Source organism: Scophthalmus maximus, chromosome 3 (genome assembly GCF_022379125.1).
Source record: "Scophthalmus maximus strain ysfricsl-2021 chromosome 3, ASM2237912v1, whole genome shotgun sequence".
Classification (NCBI taxonomy): domain Eukaryota; kingdom Metazoa; phylum Chordata; class Actinopteri; order Pleuronectiformes; family Scophthalmidae; genus Scophthalmus; species Scophthalmus maximus.
The window spans coordinates 15,110,189-15,128,310 of record NC_061517.1 but is presented as its reverse complement, the minus strand read 5'-3'; the positions used below and the strand labels follow the sequence as shown (position 1 = coordinate 15,128,310).

General features: G+C 42.6%; 2 protein-coding genes and 1 long non-coding RNA gene across 3 annotated transcripts; 1 reads left to right on the top strand and 2 right to left on the bottom strand.

The window, feature by feature from the left end:
• Window positions 1-1,089: 1,089 nt before the first annotated feature.
• LOC118317312 lies at window positions 1,090-8,884 on the bottom strand. Its single transcript, XR_004795392.2, has 3 exons — window positions 6,702-8,884; window positions 6,342-6,436; window positions 1,090-1,545 (listed from the first exon to the last, which is right to left on the bottom strand). It is a non-coding gene; the product is annotated as an uncharacterized LOC118317312 (long non-coding RNA).
• A 36-nt stretch (window positions 8,885-8,920) lies between these two features.
• Window positions 8,921-10,453, top strand: wfdc2 (WAP four-disulfide core domain 2). Its single transcript, XM_035645888.2, has 3 exons — window positions 8,921-9,076; window positions 9,455-9,592; window positions 9,724-10,453. The coding sequence occupies exons 1-3, from the start codon at window positions 8,938-8,940 to the stop codon at window positions 9,855-9,857; spliced, it is 411 nt and encodes a 136-aa protein (XP_035501781.1). The 5' UTR covers window positions 8,921-8,937; the 3' UTR covers window positions 9,858-10,453.
• A 630-nt stretch (window positions 10,454-11,083) lies between these two features.
• Window positions 11,084-17,606, bottom strand: pigt (phosphatidylinositol glycan anchor biosynthesis, class T). Its single transcript, XM_035645876.2, has 11 exons — window positions 17,157-17,606; window positions 16,487-16,664; window positions 15,286-15,413; window positions 14,994-15,097; window positions 14,683-14,857; window positions 14,432-14,529; window positions 14,072-14,228; window positions 13,619-13,819; window positions 12,872-13,037; window positions 12,637-12,720; window positions 11,084-12,504 (listed from the first exon to the last, which is right to left on the bottom strand). Exons 1-11 carry the CDS (start codon window positions 17,560-17,562, stop codon window positions 12,255-12,257), a joined length of 1,947 nt encoding a protein of 648 aa, XP_035501769.2. The 5' UTR covers window positions 17,563-17,606; the 3' UTR covers window positions 11,084-12,254.
• Between the last annotated feature and the right edge of the window lie 516 nt (window positions 17,607-18,122).

Sequence of the window (18,122 nt, the reverse complement as noted above, 5' to 3'; positions counted from 1 at the left end):
ACATAGGAGGAACTAGAGAGTCTGTTAAATATGCACTTAACTCCAACATGGAATACACTCAGTGAAACTAGCTGAGAGGGATATGGTAGCTTTAGATATCACGGCAAATGATGTGCTGTGAACACAGTTCTTGCCTGAGGCCAACACGGTGACTAATGCATTTAGCTGTGATTAAACAGCCCGTATATTTAATGTGAAAACTGGTCATGTTTTATCCAGTATCTAACCTGTTATTGGTAGAAATACGAGTTATATAAGTTTGTTACGGCAAAATTCCAGCCACAAAATCTTCAGAAGATCCCTTTAAAGTCTATCAAATAACCTCATACCACTTACAGACAAATGTGTTGTGTTTCAGCATATAGAGCAGCGCATTGTGGGGGGAAAAAAGAAGATAGAGTAATTCACTGTTTACTTGTTATTGTTGGGTAAGCTCTTTCCATTGTTCGTCACAATCTCATCACACAGCAGAACAAAAGGATGCCTGCGGTAAGAGGTTTGTACTCGGGGAAAATGTATGGCCAGAAGAAAACACCATTAATGTGTGCTGCAGTCTTACACCACACACACGCACACACACACACACACACACACACACACACACACACACACACACACACACAAATGCTCACATCACAATTTAAATAAATGTAACATTGTGTGTCTGCACTTTTCAAATATCGCTGGGAAAATGCAATTTCTGGGACGTAGCAGGGAGAACTACTTAACTTTACGGACATAAGCACATAATGTAATACTACATAGACACAATGATGCCCGATGATGTTGAAAAAAACCAAAACGACCTTTTAAACGGAAAGCTAAATCTACTTTTGTCAAAATTTACGCAATTATTAAAACGTGTAATCACTTCACAGAGTTTAGTAACTGTGCATCGCGCTGTGAAACATCCAATTACAGTTTGCATCTCTTTACGGTAGTAAGAACTACATTATATTTGTATTTATTTGAGCCGATGTTACGGAGCTTCAGTCAAACATAATGTATCTGTGTGGAAACCTGGACAGGGTCACGTTCCCATGTGCACCAACAGAAATGACATCCGATCTCAGTGTTGACTTTGGACTCATTTATTGATGTTTGCTGGCAACATGTACAGGACGGACGCAGACAATGTGAGCGGCCATACTTGAAGGAGCTCATTCGCCCCCGTATTTTCAGGTCAGTGGCTCTCATCAGATGTAATGGGTGGACTGTGAATTATGAATGAAGAACCACTCTGTGGATGATGAGGATGATGCAGATTATTCGTCCCCGCTTCTGTCGACGCCACTTCTCTGCAGGGGGATTTCACACCAGAGGGATGAGGACTGTATTACTCAAAAGTGTAAAAAATAAGGAGATTACAGGCCGCGGCCAGTGACTGTTATCACCATCTGGATAGGGTCTGGATCAGGGGTTCCCGGACTGTTTCTTTCTTTTTTTCCCTCCCTCCTCTCGGTGTTGATGTTGTATCACAGTTGGTGTCGTTTGAATTTGACCTTTATTTTCGCAGGATGTGAGATCTGGTATAATTTGAGAGTCCTGGGTAAAATTCAATGGAAAAAAAGAAGAAGATGAAAAGTACAACGTCAGATAATGAGAGGTCAAAACTGTTGAACAGGTGATAGTTGTTTAGCTGTAGGAACTGTGGGAAGTGAAACAAACATAATGAAATAAAATCAAGTTACTTATCTTTTTTTTCTGGAACTTGCTGAGGTTTTTTTCGTGGAAGGTTCAGATCACAGTGTAATATCACAGACACCATGTCATTTAAAAAAAGTATTGTGTTCTTTAAAGGTAATGGTTCCTCTGCAGGAGCCACGTGGTGGAGAGGTTTGTGAGCCTGGTGCTCCCAGTGGGGTCTCCCCTGGCAGAGTGGTCTCAGGCGAGGGGCCAGACTAAGAAAGGTTCACCAAGACCTCGTGATACAAGAGGAAAAGAGACCCTGCCTGGAGGAAGCCCGGGGCCCCCGTCTGGAGCTAGGTGTGATGTCAACAGGTTTTTCCTGTGAAGATCCACCGAAAGTCAAAAGAATAAAATCAAGCTTAATCTCAGTTTGTTTGTTTGTTCATTTTCTTTTTTTAAAAAAACCTCCTCAACACAATAGAAAAAATGCAGGAAGGTCAAATCAGCCCAGATCTGAACCACTGGCCTTAAGATGTGGATGATGCTGACGGTGTGTAGGTGGAGGAGCAAACACAATGCGCAGAGAAAATGATTATGTCAAGGATGACGAAGACGTGGTCAGAGATAGTCACCTTGAACCCCCCCCCCCCCATCCCATAACGTCGTCATGGCTGCGAGCGAGCTGTTTAGCATCGGAATAAATGTTTTTCTTTTAAAACACCACTGTGTCTGGGAGTTTGCGGGCCCCCGGGCAGAACATTAGCAATGTGGCAGGGAAGAATGATTGCTGCTGATCACGCAGTGTGCCGGCATTTGATGACTCTATCGTAACAGATCAGGTAATAGATGATTAATTTAGACGCTGAATCGATGCTGTTGGCTTCACCGGGGCCTCGCTGCTCGTGCAGGTCTTCATTAGTTAGTGTAGTACAACATACGTGAAAGGCTTCACCCCATTTGAAGAAGGTGTGAACAGTATCAGTTTTCACCATCCTACCCTCCTCCCTTTTTTTTTTTCCTCTCAAAACGTTTGCTTTATTTACCTTATTTCGACTCATTGATCTGTAGAAAATCAATCAGTAAAGCAGAAACTCAATCTTTGAACTCAGTCACTTTTGCAAAAATAGCGCCGTCTGTCTGTCCCAATTCCGGATCCCATGATTATAAAAAAAATGTATCAGTGAGCAGCCACCTGAGCGAGACCTGGATGAGAAACGCAGATACAGTAGATCTTCAGTTTCTGAAAGCGCCGAGTCTGATCCCGCACCATTTTCTCCCTGCTGTCTGATAGAGGTGTAGGAGGAGAGAGCAGGAGGGGGGAAAGGGAGGGAGGGGCATGGAGAGGAGAAATGAGGTTGAGCTCTGGTGAGGATGAATAGTGAAGAGAGGAAGAGGAGGAGGGTGGAGAAAAGAGAGCGGGATGGGGGGGGGGCAAGGAAGAGAAAAGGGAGGGGGGGTGTGGAGAGGGGTCTAACTCTGGCATAAAAGTAAATTCAAATGCATTATTCATGGCTCTCTGTGTCAAAATATCATTTACGTGTGCTGTGTTGACTCATGGCTCATAAAATGAGAAGGACATGAAAAGAAAGAAAGGAGAGAGGAAATAAACAACTCGGGAGGCTTTCTCTATTCTTGGCCCGAAAAATAAAAAAAAAGGAGACCTGGTGTGCTCTCCCTCAACTTATTAGGCATCAATTATTTATCGCACCCGCTGTTTACTATTCTTTATCTGCGTGATAAACAGCCACCTTGTCAGAGAAAGTCTCAAATCCGTCTTCAAAGTGCGCAGGTTTCAGAGCGACCAAAAGGGTTTCTAGAGTATTTCAAGATGCAAATGCAATGGAGTAAAAGACCCATCTCTCTCGTTATTGACCCTACAAACCTAAAACACTGCAGAGCCAAACAAAAGTGCGAGGGTGGCCATTTTCAAAACAAACCCAAATTCCCCTTGCCACTGAATGAATCCTCAATCTTCCACTGTAAATCTGGGCCACGATAAGCAGCTGTTTGCATGGTTTGTTTCCATTTTAATTTAAATTTTGGGGGGATTTTCTGTATAATGAGATGCTGCCTCTACTGTACTATCATCAAGCCTCCAGCTTCTCTTGCTCTGGACCGCTTGCTTCAGACGGTTCCATTCATTTGCACCACAGCAGCCCCTACAGCTGCAGGAGCAGAACTACCACCTGCATCGGCTTCGATCCTGTTTGATCACAGTGACAGTGGTTTCCAAACTCCGGGTCAAGAAATGCTCAACAGGTTCGCAAGATAAATCTTAGGGTTCAAAAATATTATTTGAATGAATTATATTCATTTTTCTTTAGATGTTCCTTTAAATCTCAGCTCTTCTTGAGGAAGTGTTGGATAACATCACATCCCCAGGCCTTTATAGAAATGTCTTTTTTAAAAGGAAACATACACAAAATGATTTTGTGTTTGACCAATAGAGGAATCCAACCATGGCGATGGGACAATATACAAAGGAGAGAGGTCGGAGCTACGATAACATTTTGATATTTTGTAGTCAGAATGGTGTGACTGTAAAATTACGTCCAAGTTGTTGTAAGATATCAGATTATCGGAGAGAATGGACACATTTTTTTTTAGATTACATGTGAAGAAATGACTGAAATGCGCGAAAATCAAATAGAATGTACAAGAGTCAATGCACCATGAAGCAACGTTCATTTGCAAAACGGAAACATGTTCTGTTTACTACAAATAGATCCTATACATGTTTTCCTCCGCTTCATATTTGTATGCATGCATGCGTGTACATACATGTAATGTGCGTGTGTGTATGTATGTGTGTGTGTGTGTGTGCGTATCCAGTGATGGTAGGTAGGGGCACATATGACCTGCTCTACTTTTATTTTGATTTATAAGGCTGGTGGAGAGCATCATCACAGAATCGCTTCATCTTCTCTCCTTTATTACACCACATTTGTTTTCATTTTACTCCCAAGGCCTGGCTGAATACATTACAGATTTCCCGTGGGGCCCCAGGGGCCAGCTCCTCCGCCACGGGAGACAATGGGATGACGGGGAGGGATTTCTGAGCATGCTTCATCATTAGAGGCATTAGCATTATTTTGACTTCAAAACGTTATCACAGGATTACCGTTATTCTCCGTATAAGCAGGATAAGTAGACACATTTGTGGGAGCATCAGTCAAGCGTTGGAATAACAGAGGGAATAACTGCTTGAGCCAGTAAGTGATAATTAGAGAAATTAAAAGTGTCATTTTTTTTTAAAAATCCACTGTTTCTAATGTAAAAAAATAACAATAACAACTCCTACACCCCAACCTTTCCTTTCCTTTCCAAAAGGAGGGGAAAAAAATGTCCTCTGACATTTTACTGATGCAGCCTCTACTTCAGATCCAATTTTTGCTGATTTAGATTAGACACCCACACCTGCCCCCACATCCTTCCACAGAAGCTGGCGGTCATGTGACACTTTTTTTTGCCCGTAGGGTAAAGTGGGACACAAAATCTGATTCAGTCCTAGGAAGATAACTAAGAGTAGAACATTACCGGGGAGATAATACAGCAATTGGGTTTAGCATACAGAGGTCAATGGCAGGTTAATGCACAATGTAATACATGATTGACTATGGGAAACCAGGGGGGAGGGGCCTCGGGGTCAGGGGTGGTGTTGAGACTTGTTTTGGGTCAGTCTGGAAACAATGTGAGCACGAGGTGGGGAAATTATGCCCATTTATCTTGTTTGTCATATGACTTTGGCCTGAAAGGTTTCTGTTATAGCAGCAAAGGAAATCTACACTATGTTTTTTTTTTTTTACCATAACACTACATCCAGTTCAGAAGAAGGAATCCAGTGTTTAATAGTAATTTAATATCTGTAAAATCAAAGTGCAGCCATTTTTTTTTCCTATCCTCAAAAGAATAATTTGCTTTTACATTTGCTGTTAGGTGTTATGTAAGGGAAATGTGTTGAATTTCAGAGTGTCTGTCATGCCCACTATTAAGTCCGCTTTCTGCAGTTCCATTATGTAAGCATATCAATTTGCTATTGTTCATCTCCACTTGCGAGCCCGTCTTTGGTGAAAATAGAAAAGGCACAGAAATTGGCAGATTACCTCATTTTTTAACTCTTAACATTCCCCACAACTCCAGCCCCGTAACCGTCCCTGCTAATGTTCACTTGCAGTCACGCTGAGCCATCTTTGCTCCATTTCATTCGCACGTTCAACATTCACAGCCACCAGTGAAACTGATAGGATCTACATCATTTCAAGGACATACAATAACACCCACCAGCCAGGCCTTGTTACATGAATACATAGAGGAAAGGTTTCCTGCAACATTACTCCATGATTGAATTCCCAAGGACGAGAGGGGGGGTGGAGAAAACATTGGGGACTTGGAAAGGGAGTTGAAGGAGCAAGAACAAGGTGCTGTCTAAGGTTCGGTGTGGCGAGAATGAAACATAAAAATACTAAATCATTAAAACAATACAACCGTGATGTTTGTGTGCACGTGTGTACTGGGCACGCATGTGCATGCAAACACATGCAAAACACACACACACACACACCCTTGCAAGTGTCAGATATGTCAGATAGTGTATGAAAGTAAATGAGAAAAACAACAGATCTTAGATGTTAAGAAGCCCACAGCTGAGATCCCACTGGCTATTGAGCTTGCTATGAGAAATGTGGGTGGACATGTAAATTGCATGGCCTTACCGCTCCGTGGGGTAAAATTACTCCTCACTGTATAATAACTCGCCCTCTGTATAATAACCTCCTGGATTCTCTCTGCTTAAGGGTTTGGGGGATACCTGTCAATCAAATCAAACACAAAACAGAATACATTTACATAGTTAGACTACATGGCAACATCTGAGAGGCACGGATTTCACAAAACAGAAGTAGAAATGATAGCATGATCATTTATTGTATTAATCAAAACACTTATAATCACATTAATACTTAAACAGGTATAAAATAATATCCATTCGGCTAAAATCATGCTTCATTATAAAACTTATCTAACGTGAACAATAATTTACAGATTGGTGAAAAGGAAGAAGAAAAAAAACAGACCCAGGCTCCTGAGATCTTTTAGGGGAGACCCCCACCCAGAGGTTGTCATAGGTACTGCACCAGAAGCAGACAGCCGTCGTTTTCATTCAATCCTACAGGATACAGACATTATTTTTGAAGTGCATGGTCACAGCTGGCACGAAGGAATGACCACACTCATAGTCCCATAAAAAACATTTTATTTTTTTTTACATTTTAAGCATAAAAAAACCACGTAATTACTGTGTAGGCCTCTCCTATTTTTCATCTCATGGATTTTCTTCCCAGAATCCTCCTTCGCTCAGCCACTGTGTCTCTCACTAGAGGATTGCTTCAGCCAAATTACAAATACAAAACAAAACAAAGGGCCATGCATAAACTTAAGATCAGATATGATCAACTTCAATGATCCCACGATGGGGAAATCCACTTGTTACAGCAGTAATAAGTCAAAGGAGGTAGTCAACAACTGATTAGTTATATTGCAACCTGTGTAACCTGAGGTTAACAGAAGGTACAAGTAATGATTACGTTTAAATGAAACTACCAAAAAGTTTATAAAGCAGTTTGCTACATTAAAATGCTGCTTTCATGTTGATGCATTGATATGAATAATCTTATGATATAATAAGTCATAATAAATATTTACAGGGGCCATTCTGCTGCATATTTTCAGTTTCCTGTAAAGGAGAGGGGTTTGGGGGTTATTTTGGGGGGTATTTTGGGGGGATTATTGTTCAGACTTTCACTCAAAATCTGAATATTTCTTCCAATGCCAGACATTTTGCCTTGTCTGCAAAATAATGGAGGTGAATTGTTTGTGATGTTCACACCATTGAAAGGATGAGAATCTACACCAACTTCTTCCAGAATTAGTGCCATCGTTACGCAAAATAATCTACAGACGTCACTGCAAACAACTTTCATTGGAATTAGACTTTTCACCTGCAGATGTTAGTTCTTATGAAAACTGGGTGACCAGACCAATTCGCAAATCTGTTGCCTTGCAGACAGGTTGTGTTTTTCAGCATGTCTGGTATTACGCAGCACTGTAGATTGCAGGCAGTGGCACCACCCTATCAAGAGAGTGAATCAGATAGACGGTCCAGTCTCACGGGAGGGGGAAGCCTGACCGGACTGAAATCTAATACACGTGGAGCTGCATTCTGCCTCATGCAAGAAACAAAATGAAATTGCGCCGACTATCTCATTAATTTGCCCTTATCCCTGCCATCACGGCTCATAGATGCAGTGTTGTTTGCTGTTCATGCACATGACGACAGACGTCAGGTTTTTATGCACAACATAACTCATTGTCAGCGCTGAGTCAACAATACACAGGAAGTGAAAACACATGCTTACTATGATGCTTTAAACTCAAGCTGAAGTGTTTTACTGTTTTACCATATTAGGATGTAAACCCCACACTTACAAATAAGGGGAAATCTATGATAAGAACTAATCCATTATGGAAGTTAATACATCAGAGGCTGACTGGGATTCAGAGCTGAATATGTACTATTTTGATAAATCAGAATTGGAATTGTGTTAATTTCCAAGCAGGTTTTCACATTTAAGGAATTTGCTTTGGTGTTTTGGTGCATGAGAAAACAAATTAAAAAGACAAAGTACTTCAAGTACAAGGATAAGAACAATAAGTGAATAACTATATAATTAAACAAACAACCATCTTACACGTCAAATTCATAATATTTGGTTAAATATATCTGTGGCTAATGACACAGTGACGTGGTTGATTAACTGCAGCTAAACACAAAGAACATGTACGACCTGATAATGGTGATGCTGGGTGAGATGGAGACCACAATCTGTGGAGGACTGTGTGAAAAGAGATAATCCAATTTATTATCTCTCTTGGACACACAATACTCCCAAGAATTATTTAAAATTTTTATGATTAAACGGCATCTGATGGGATATTTAGCATGAATAGGACTAAACCGCAGCACGTGAAAAATATTGTAATTGGAGTTGCTGCAAACTCCATTCAAGTGCCATAAACAAGTTTAATGTAACAGCAGACAGTCATCATCTTAAAAAGATGGTGTAGAATATGATCAATGTAGCAATAATATTTATGATTTTATAAACACCATCAAATACCAGGCTCCTGTCACATCCCATCGAAGGTCCCAGGACCCCTGAGGTGTGTTTGAGACGAGGACGTAACTCAACAGGCACAAGGACCCAGCATCTTCCGACTGGGCTGGTCAGCCTGCAGGTTGTGTATACTGGGATGTTTGTCCACACAGGACCACATTCTTGTGTGCACGAAGTTAACATGGAGAAACACTGGTCTGCAGTCTGTGCATTGCTTTTGGCGCTCGGCGTATGTGTGCACCTCGACACAGCAGAGGCTGATCACAGTTTAACAGGTACGTTGTGTGTGTGTGTGTGTGTGTGTGTGTGTGTGATGGTTTTGTGTGTTTAACATATGATCTGCCAGTGCACTGTTTCTCTCTGACAAGTTCATGTCTGTTCGTTTGTTTCATTATCACATAGTGCTTCATAAATGTAACCCCTTTGATGATTCTCCCCAGACCAGCCCACTGCCTTTGCCCAAATGTTGTCCCATCACATCAGTGTGTGTGATGAGAACTGTCCTGCAGACCACAAGTGCTCTGTCTTTCACTGTGTCCCTCCAGCTTTCTGTACAGAGCAGCTGTTAAATCTTTGCTGATCTGATGTGGACATCAAGCTCGGACTCGGAATATTCCTCTTGGAATATTTGTTGATTTTCTCTTTCCCTGCAGCTAAGTCAGGAGTGTGTCCTCGCAGGCGCTGGGGCTCCGGGTTGTGTGCTGAATTTTGCTTCAAGGACAGCGACTGCCCCAACGATGAGAAATGCTGCCACAATGGATGCGGACACGAGTGCATTGCACCATACACAGGTTAGATTTACACAGATCCGAGAACGTGACACTCCTGTGGTGTTTCGTCCGATCACATCAATCTGTTGGCACTTTGCTCGTGAATATTTGAACACAGTGACTGAGTGTGTGTTTGTCTCCTGACCTGCCAGTGAAGCCGGGTCGCTGCGCTCTGCCCCAGGCGACCCCCATGTGTGCCGAGTACTGCTATCACGACGGCCAGTGTCCAGGAGAGGAGAAGTGCTGCAGGACGACCTGCGGCCACGCCTGCAGCGAGCCCTGCTGAGAGGACAGCCAATCACTCCACCTTTTTCATAGAAAGCACACTTTGGTAAAAAAAAACTCTGAGCTCCAGTTTGGACATAGTGTAATTCTGTGGGGTGAGAAAGTAAGGTTCTGTCCTTAAAAAGTTTTTTTCTGAACCCAAGTACAAAAAAAAAACTTTGGTGAACACTTTCTTGATTAAGTAATCTACACTTCGAAAAACAATGGACATATCATAATGTGTTGTTCTGTTGTTTACTACATTTCTACTCACTTTTGCTGTGTATCTTCCCCCCCCCCACGTAGTTGTATTATTGAGAAAAGGTGATCACTTTGGTCTCCTTCCCTGCAAGGAGAGTAGTCTTTAAAAGACCTGCAGTGTGTTTGTATTTTAACTTGATTAGTTTAGCTGATCAGTTATCTTTCTTTAACATCAATAACATTTGGTCCATTTCTGTATGAGTGGTTGTACTGTATATTGTAAACCTTCTGAATGGATGGAAAATGTTCTGCAGAGTGCTTTTATATCTGTTCCCCTTGCTTTTTTTTTTTTTAGGAATGCAGCATTTTCTGTTTCTCCGTATTTCAATAAATAAACAAATGTGTTTCCAGAACAGAGACATGTGTTATGCACTTATCACCTTGCTGGTTACAGGATTCGAGTTTCACAGGTCTCTTTCACGGGCTTCTCAGGCCAGAGCTCGGCTGCAATAACAAATGATGAAATATGCCAAGAATGAAAAGCGCTTACTGCAGGAAAGCAAGACTATATAAAGAGATGGCGAAGAACTTCTGGTGACCGTACTTTTGAACACTGTTCCATCCCTTTATAATAAAAAAAAAAGCAAAATAAGGTGAAGGCTATGTCACTGAGGGTAGAGGCTTCCTGAAAAACAGTGTGTGAAGGCCGAGCCAGCGGAGCTATTTTCCCGGCCCCACTTGTTTGGAGAGAAAACATAGTTATGACCAGATATGAACATCACTTGTGTGGAATGCTGCTTGTTTTCCCCCTTCGTTTTTGTTCCACGCTGTTGCCAAACGTGCAGGGGTGAGAAATGCTGACCGGCCGAATACAGAGAGGACTGTGTTTGTTCTCTCTGGCTCTGCCAGAAAGTGGGGCCAAGTTTGTTTACACAAAAAAAAATGTGGGCACCCGGCGGGAAGTAATGTGGCTCCAGCTCCGGTGCAGTTTGGAAACAGTGTACCTTCATACACAGCTAGCGGTTTTTATAAAATGTCATAAAAAGAAAATGTTTGTCAGTTTACTGAAAGGCGAAAAAAGAACATACAAACACACTTAGTAAAGTCAAACATTCATATTGCAAAACAGAAGAGACTTTTAGGCAGACGAGCATTACTCGCTTGTCTGCTGTAAGACACAATTCAACTGCATCAAGCTGAGGAGGGAGGAAGTCGCAAACTAAAGGCAAATCATTTTCATGACCTGCAGACAATTGCATATAACATTCAAGCATGCAGTCAAAAATGAGTGCAAAATAAATGTTTGGTGAGAGGGCTATTCCGAGTTCCAGTCAAATCACATGGTTGTTCAGCAAAACAATTTCCGTATTTTTTGTGTGCAGGTGTTTTCTCATTAAAACGTCAACAGAAAAGAATCACGCAACAGGGACTCTACATAAAAAGGATAAACTGTACTTCTGGATGTCCCATAGTGCAACCTTCATGCTGTGTTTAGTTTGCTTGTATGAAGGTAAATATGTTGCAAAATGCAAGCGCTTGCATTTTGCAACATATTTACCTTCATAGCTTGGCCGTGGGGAAACCGGTCATACCTGAGCTTTGATAAAAATGTTACAGTCTGACTGCAAAAGATCTTTGTATTTAATCTTTCCTGACGGGACGATGGGAATCAACATGTCAGGAACAAAGTATGAGACCAAAGGTGAGGGTCCTTTATCTATCTCCACTCAGAGGTTTAAATAGTGCAGCCTCATCATTGTAGAAACATAACTTTATCTCAGTTTCCAAACTGATAAAATGCCGCAGTGACGGTGTGGATAAATTATGATGTAGTGGAGTGTGGTTTCATGGTTTCTGACATTCACAAAACAAAAACAATCAAACAAAAAAACACACCGATGCAGTTCCCACTGCTGCAGATTCCACAGCTTTGGTTCCTTCTACTTGTCAAACAATAACAAAGCTCCAAGTAGACAAATGTCCACATTTCTCGTCTTTAGCCATTAGGAAATGATCCTGCCTGTGTTAGTGTTCAGAGTCATTCATCCTCTTCCATAAAAAAAGAAAACCCAAAACCTGAAGTTGACCGTTCATACAGTCAACATTCACACCAGTGTTTGACTCCGTTTTTCCCTGAATATCACATGTTTACCAGTGGTTTTCGCCAATAGCAGAGCTTCTCTCTGAAAGCAGAGCCAGTTGGCATCTGTGTCCAGCCTCAGAGAGGCGGCACGCCCCTCATCTTGCGGATGATGTTGGCTATCCGCTTGGCCAGTCCTGGGCTGGGCTCTTCAATCTGGAAGCTCCGGGTCAGTAGGTTGTAGAGGGAGCCGTAGCCCACGGCCACCACGGTGCAGGTCAGGCAGATGACGTTGTAAGGCATGCTGAAGTCTGGGGTTGGCAGGTTGACCAGCAGAGGTTCTGTGTAGATGCGCACGAAGAAGCTGGACTCCTCTTTACAGGGAAAACTGGAGGGAGAAGGGAAATCTGATATTTTGCTCTTCAAAGCAAACATTATTTTTAACAGGAACTCAAAACAACACATTGATACGCAGCGTCAAATGGCATTTTGACGCTGGGAAAAGAAACTCAATACTTACAAGCTGCTGAAAAGGGGGCGTTTCAGAGTGCTGTTTGTATCCATGGCGACAATACTCGGTACAAGAGAGCTGATTACTGAAGAGCTGTTGAACAGACCAGATTTCAGTCATTTTGACGGTGAGGGGAAAAAAGAAAAGGAAATCTTAACGCATGATGATGAATGCAACAAAATAATGCCCCCTCAAATGTCATCAATGGAAAATTGTGCATCTATTTTAGAAACTTCACACATACCCGACATAGAAGCCGTGGTTGGGATCAGGGGTGTATTCGGTCCATTTGAGCAGAGCCCTCTCAAACTGCACGGTGACCTCAGTGACAGAGTTGGGAGGAAGCTGGACCAGCATCTCCAGCAGGTGGGGCCTGAGGCGGTCCTTGGATGGCTGGTAGTGGATGTAGCCTGGCAGATCAAGAGCGACATGTAACCACTTAACTGATGCACCATTTTAGTGTTTATCCACCATACTTGGCAACTTTCAGAAGTTTAACATACTGTGAATATATAGATATAGTGTGAAAATAATTCAAAACTAGCATTACTTATGATGTTTGAACAAAACCCAAACAATAAAAATAGGCAGGCAGTGAAAAAAATGCTGTCTCCTCCAACGCAAACTCTACAGCTCTCATGAGAGAAATTGTAACTCGTGTTCTCCTCCTTGTGGTGAAAAGAGGCATTTCCATGGAATCACATGAAACTGATTCCTGTTGTGTACATCGCATGCAAACACAGACTTAGAGGGTCTTAGAAACTTAGCCAACCAGTTAGACAAATTAAAAAAGAGTTACTTAAGGTAAAGGTAATGGAAATTAACTTGATTGTGCATGGGAGATGTTTGAAAAGACATTTCTCCTGATGCCAATTTTAACAAGATTTGGGGGGAAAATAAAACTTAATATAAAATAATTAATGAACAATTTCACAGAGATGTCACATTATGTCATTTCTTGAGCCTTTTTCTTTCTCCTAAAGTGACTCACTGGGCTTGTTGTCCTTTCCCTTGCTGGTGACGGTGAGCGTGTGTATGTAGAGACGAAGGTACCAGGGAACTGAATCCAGCAGCAGCACAGGAAAAGACCTGTACGGGTGGTTGTTGTACATCAGCGTGTGAATCTCTCCCGTCTGCAGCCCGTAACCGGCCACGTAGCGCTCAGCGTGGAGCAGCGGACGCAGCATGTCACCTAATGTGGAGACCGTGGGTGGAGACGGGGGTACTTTAATAGTGGTCCATGTGGGAGACATCACAGCAGAGACTAGAAACATGACAATCCAACGATGCTGATATGAGGCGTGACTGTGTTTCATTTGCATAACAGGACTCCGCTCTCTTTCTCTTCTTGACTTTGTTAAAAAAATCGTCTGTAAATAAACTGTTTTATCCCTAAAGATTGACAAATGAACCGGGACATTATAAAATCTACGTCGTCACTCACCCTCAGTGGATTTCCAGCGGATAAGCAGGTTTAGGGAGCGCACGCTGCCGAAGGTGATTTGCTGGGTCAGATCGTAGACGGAGAAGGTGCGTCTGTCCCCCAGCACCACTGCCTGGCTCAGCAGGGCTGTGGCCGGGCTCAGTTCAAACTGCTCCCCCTGCAATGTGACATCGTATTTCGGTCGCACATGATCATTTGTAGAAAAGATTCTAATTATAATCTGCTACATCTGTTTTAAATAATCTTGAATATTCCCACATTGAAACATCTTGGACAGTTTGGTTTAAAATAAATAAGATAAAGTTGCGCTAAAGAAAACAACTACTCATTTAAAATGGATGTATTGTGAGGAGATCAAACCTGAGGGTTGTCTGTGACGTCGATATAGATTTTACTGGAGGAGGCCAGTGGACAAGCTTCTGTCAGGGTCCGAGAGAACATCTTGAACAGAGACCACTCTGACGGAACAAACAGCTAGAATCAACTCAGGCAGGGAATCTGTTATCTGGCTCTTTCCTCTGACTAGTGTAGGAAACATAACTTAACTCTTAAGCCCTAAACATTAATGTGGGATGAATGCAGAGTGAATGTGCTTTTTTTTTTTTCCTCACCTCGCTTGCCCTGTCCAGAGGTGTAAAGGTCAAAGACCACGTTCAGCGTCTGTCGGAGCTCCCAGGATGTGGTCTTGCACTGCCGGTCCTCACACACAGGTCTGATGTGCACTGCCTGGGAATGAAAACTGCTGTGGAAGAGTTTCTCGGACTTCAACAGGACAGCGAGACCAGCCTGCAAGTGCAATAAAGACACTCTGTTAGCTGCAGTGACATTTGAGCTTCTGAGATGTCAGTGCGTGCATCATACTGACATTCACAATTCTGCTGTGCTGTTCATGACTACTTGACACACACACATAGACACTCACCTTGGATCCACATGGCAATAGTTTCTTCCAGGGTGTCAGGTTCTCTGTGCAAACAATCTCTCGTGGGAGGGTGGCATAGCGGAGGAAGCGATGGTCGGTCGCTTCTACTTGAACACACATAAAAGTCACAAAAAAATCAGTCTACATGACAAATGCAACCCTGGACAGTCACTGTACCACCTCCGTGCTGTAAGAATTCAAGACGGCTGATGACACCACATTAGCTTGAGACAGGTTCATCACAAGTAGGAATTTGAAAATGCAAATGGAGATTGAAGGAGCGTCACTGTACCGTTTCCTATTCCCAGTGGTTTGAAGGAAGCACTGGGCTGAACGGTGTTGGTGGAGTCAATGAAGTTGAGTGAAGCACAGAAAATCCCCGACAAAACATTGGTCAGCTCTTTCCAGGTGCCGTCCACACTAAGAAAGGCAGAAAAAAATGTTATGGCGATTTTGAAAAGACTGAACCGACTGCAGCAAAATGAAACTGTACTACAAAAATGTTTTTTTCTGGGAGTTTTTATTCAGGAATTGGTCACTCGTGTCAACAATGAATATTATGTAATTTACACTGAGAACAGAAATAACGCTCGGTCAGCTTTTTCTTTTGCTTAAAATTAAAACAAAGAGGCTCATGAATGTTTTCAAACTGCCAATTGTCACTTTCCAAAGACTGTACATGAAAATTAAAGTCGTAATCAGATCTCAGTTTTTGTGCTAATAAGTTTTATTATAAGTTTTCATCTTAAATATAAATCTACATCTTCGCTGCATCTTCACTTTGAGTTCCTGTGAGATCATGTTTTTAATTAGATTTTTTTATGATAGATGAATATATTTAAAATCTCTCCCTATTTCACTGCTGAAAAACATGATGATTACAATTCAACACAAGCTGTGACTTGTTCTCTAGATAGTGATTATTAGGATTATTTGGAGAATAAGTGCAAGTTGATAAAAGAGCTTGATTTAACAGCCAGATATAACTTTGTGTGGTTGTTATTGTTGTTTTTCAAGGAATTCACCCTTGGATTCTCATTGTTATTTACTTCTTGGTGTGCCCATCCTTTCCTAGATTTCACAGTTCTCATTATTGAGTTAAAGAGCCCAAGGCAGCTTTGTTTTGGTTGACGTAGCATCACGAGCATATAGAAATTAGCAGTCAACCAGTTTATGAACAATGCAGCATGTCTCACATAACAGGAAGGTCTCATACACAAAATAAAACTTGTTTTTTGGGGGCTTTTTTGTTTTCTAATGAGCCTCATGTCAAACATTAGTAGATCTGACTCTACAATTCAAAGTTGTTGAGTCTAGAAAGGCATTGATTTTTCCGTGGGACCACCAAGCCCCCGTTACCAGCTACCTCATATACTGACACTCTTGGGTCTGGCATAAGTCCAACAACTTCACCGGGGTGATGACAGAATATCAAACGCGGGTCAGTAACTTTTCCCCACCATTTCCCACCACAACCTCAGGTCTGTACTCACTCCGTCACAGAGTCCTGGAACCAGACCCAGAGTTCGGCACCGGGAGGGGACGGCAGGAAGGGCTGCCCCCACTGCATGGTCCTCCAGTAGCCCTGAGTGAAGGAGATGTGCAGCTCTCGCACTGAGAACTTGGAGATGACCTGACCCAGGGACTTGGGGAACAACCGGTAGTGGGAGACTGTGGAATAGAGATAAGATCACACAGTTTCGGGTTAAAAAATCATTGTCTATATGAATTTTTGCTCTCTGGATATTGTGTGCTGTGGTGATATGTGTACGATATGCACCTGTGCTTTTACGCAAATGAAGTTCCTAAGGGAATAAGTTCAGTTATGTGGTTGAATAAACTGTTAGTAGAAGACTAGAGACTTGGGTTCTCTCATCTTCCCTGATAAAATATCAGATATGTAGTTATAAATGTTTATATGACATACATTAAAGGCATAGGTTTCTTAAAGCCATTAGCAAATGATAGCCTTTCACCTGCAGTTATTCATGTTATCAAATGATGTTATGATGTCAACAAAGATCAGCGGTCAAAACAGTGTGTTGTGTCCTTAATGAACTTCAGAGCTAAAATGTGTCATACTAAAAGACTTTCCACAACCTGGCAACCCAACAGTTGTTCTACCGCAGCGTGTGTTGCTGTCGCTGCTAGCACCTAGCTTACCTTTGTTTTCTCTGGTGAAGTCAGTTTCCCACAGGGTGCGGAACTGGAAGCTGGCATAAATATCTCCCGAGTGCAGCGGTCTGACGACCAGCTCCTCCTGAAAGTCATCCTTGGGTTGAGGTGCGGAGGAGGGGGCCGCGGTCCCGGGGGCCGAGGTGTCCTGCTTCTCGCCCGCAGCTTCATCCGGAGTCGCCTCTTCCACCTCGGTCGCTTCCCACCGCCTCTCCTCCACCGCGGGCTGCTCGGCAGCTTGTTCCGCTCTCTCGGTGTCCGTTGGAGGGTCGTCGACCGCGGCGGCGCGGTGGCCGCCCGTCAGCGTCGCTTCTTGACTCTCGGCGCCGCTAAACACCGACGAAGCGCAGAGAAACACCAGCAGAGCCGAGACGAGGCGCCTGCGAGCTGCCATCTTCTCCTCTCGCAGTGGTGGAGCACTTCCGCGTTAGCGCGTCACAGGTTGGACCGACCAATGGGAGGCTTCCATATGTCCTGTGGCACTGACATGAACCGTGAACCTGCTTTGTTTTGCGCAGAATACTCTCATTTTCTAAAATCGTTCACCACGAGGAATTACATGAAGGATTCCTGTTACGGTTTATGTGATCATCGTGAAATAATCATACTCTCATCCATTTTAAAGTCACTTTAATGTGAAAGCGGAAGCGTGCGAGACCCAGCGATGCTTTAAATGCACTCCTTGGTTTTGGGGGATTTGGGGTTTTCATTCATTCTTTGTGTTATTTAACTGTAAACCTGCGGTGTGTTGCGCGAAATAAGTCTGTATGATAGTAGAAAGAACATATAATGCATAACATCATACAGCATTAAGTTAACGCACAGCATATCTGCGTTCATATATATGATTTAACCGATTAATCATAAATTCTGTAAATGCTTGATCAATTCATTGTTGTTGGCCCGACACGTTACCTCGTTGTTGCTCAAACCCACAATAAAGCTTTCAGTAGG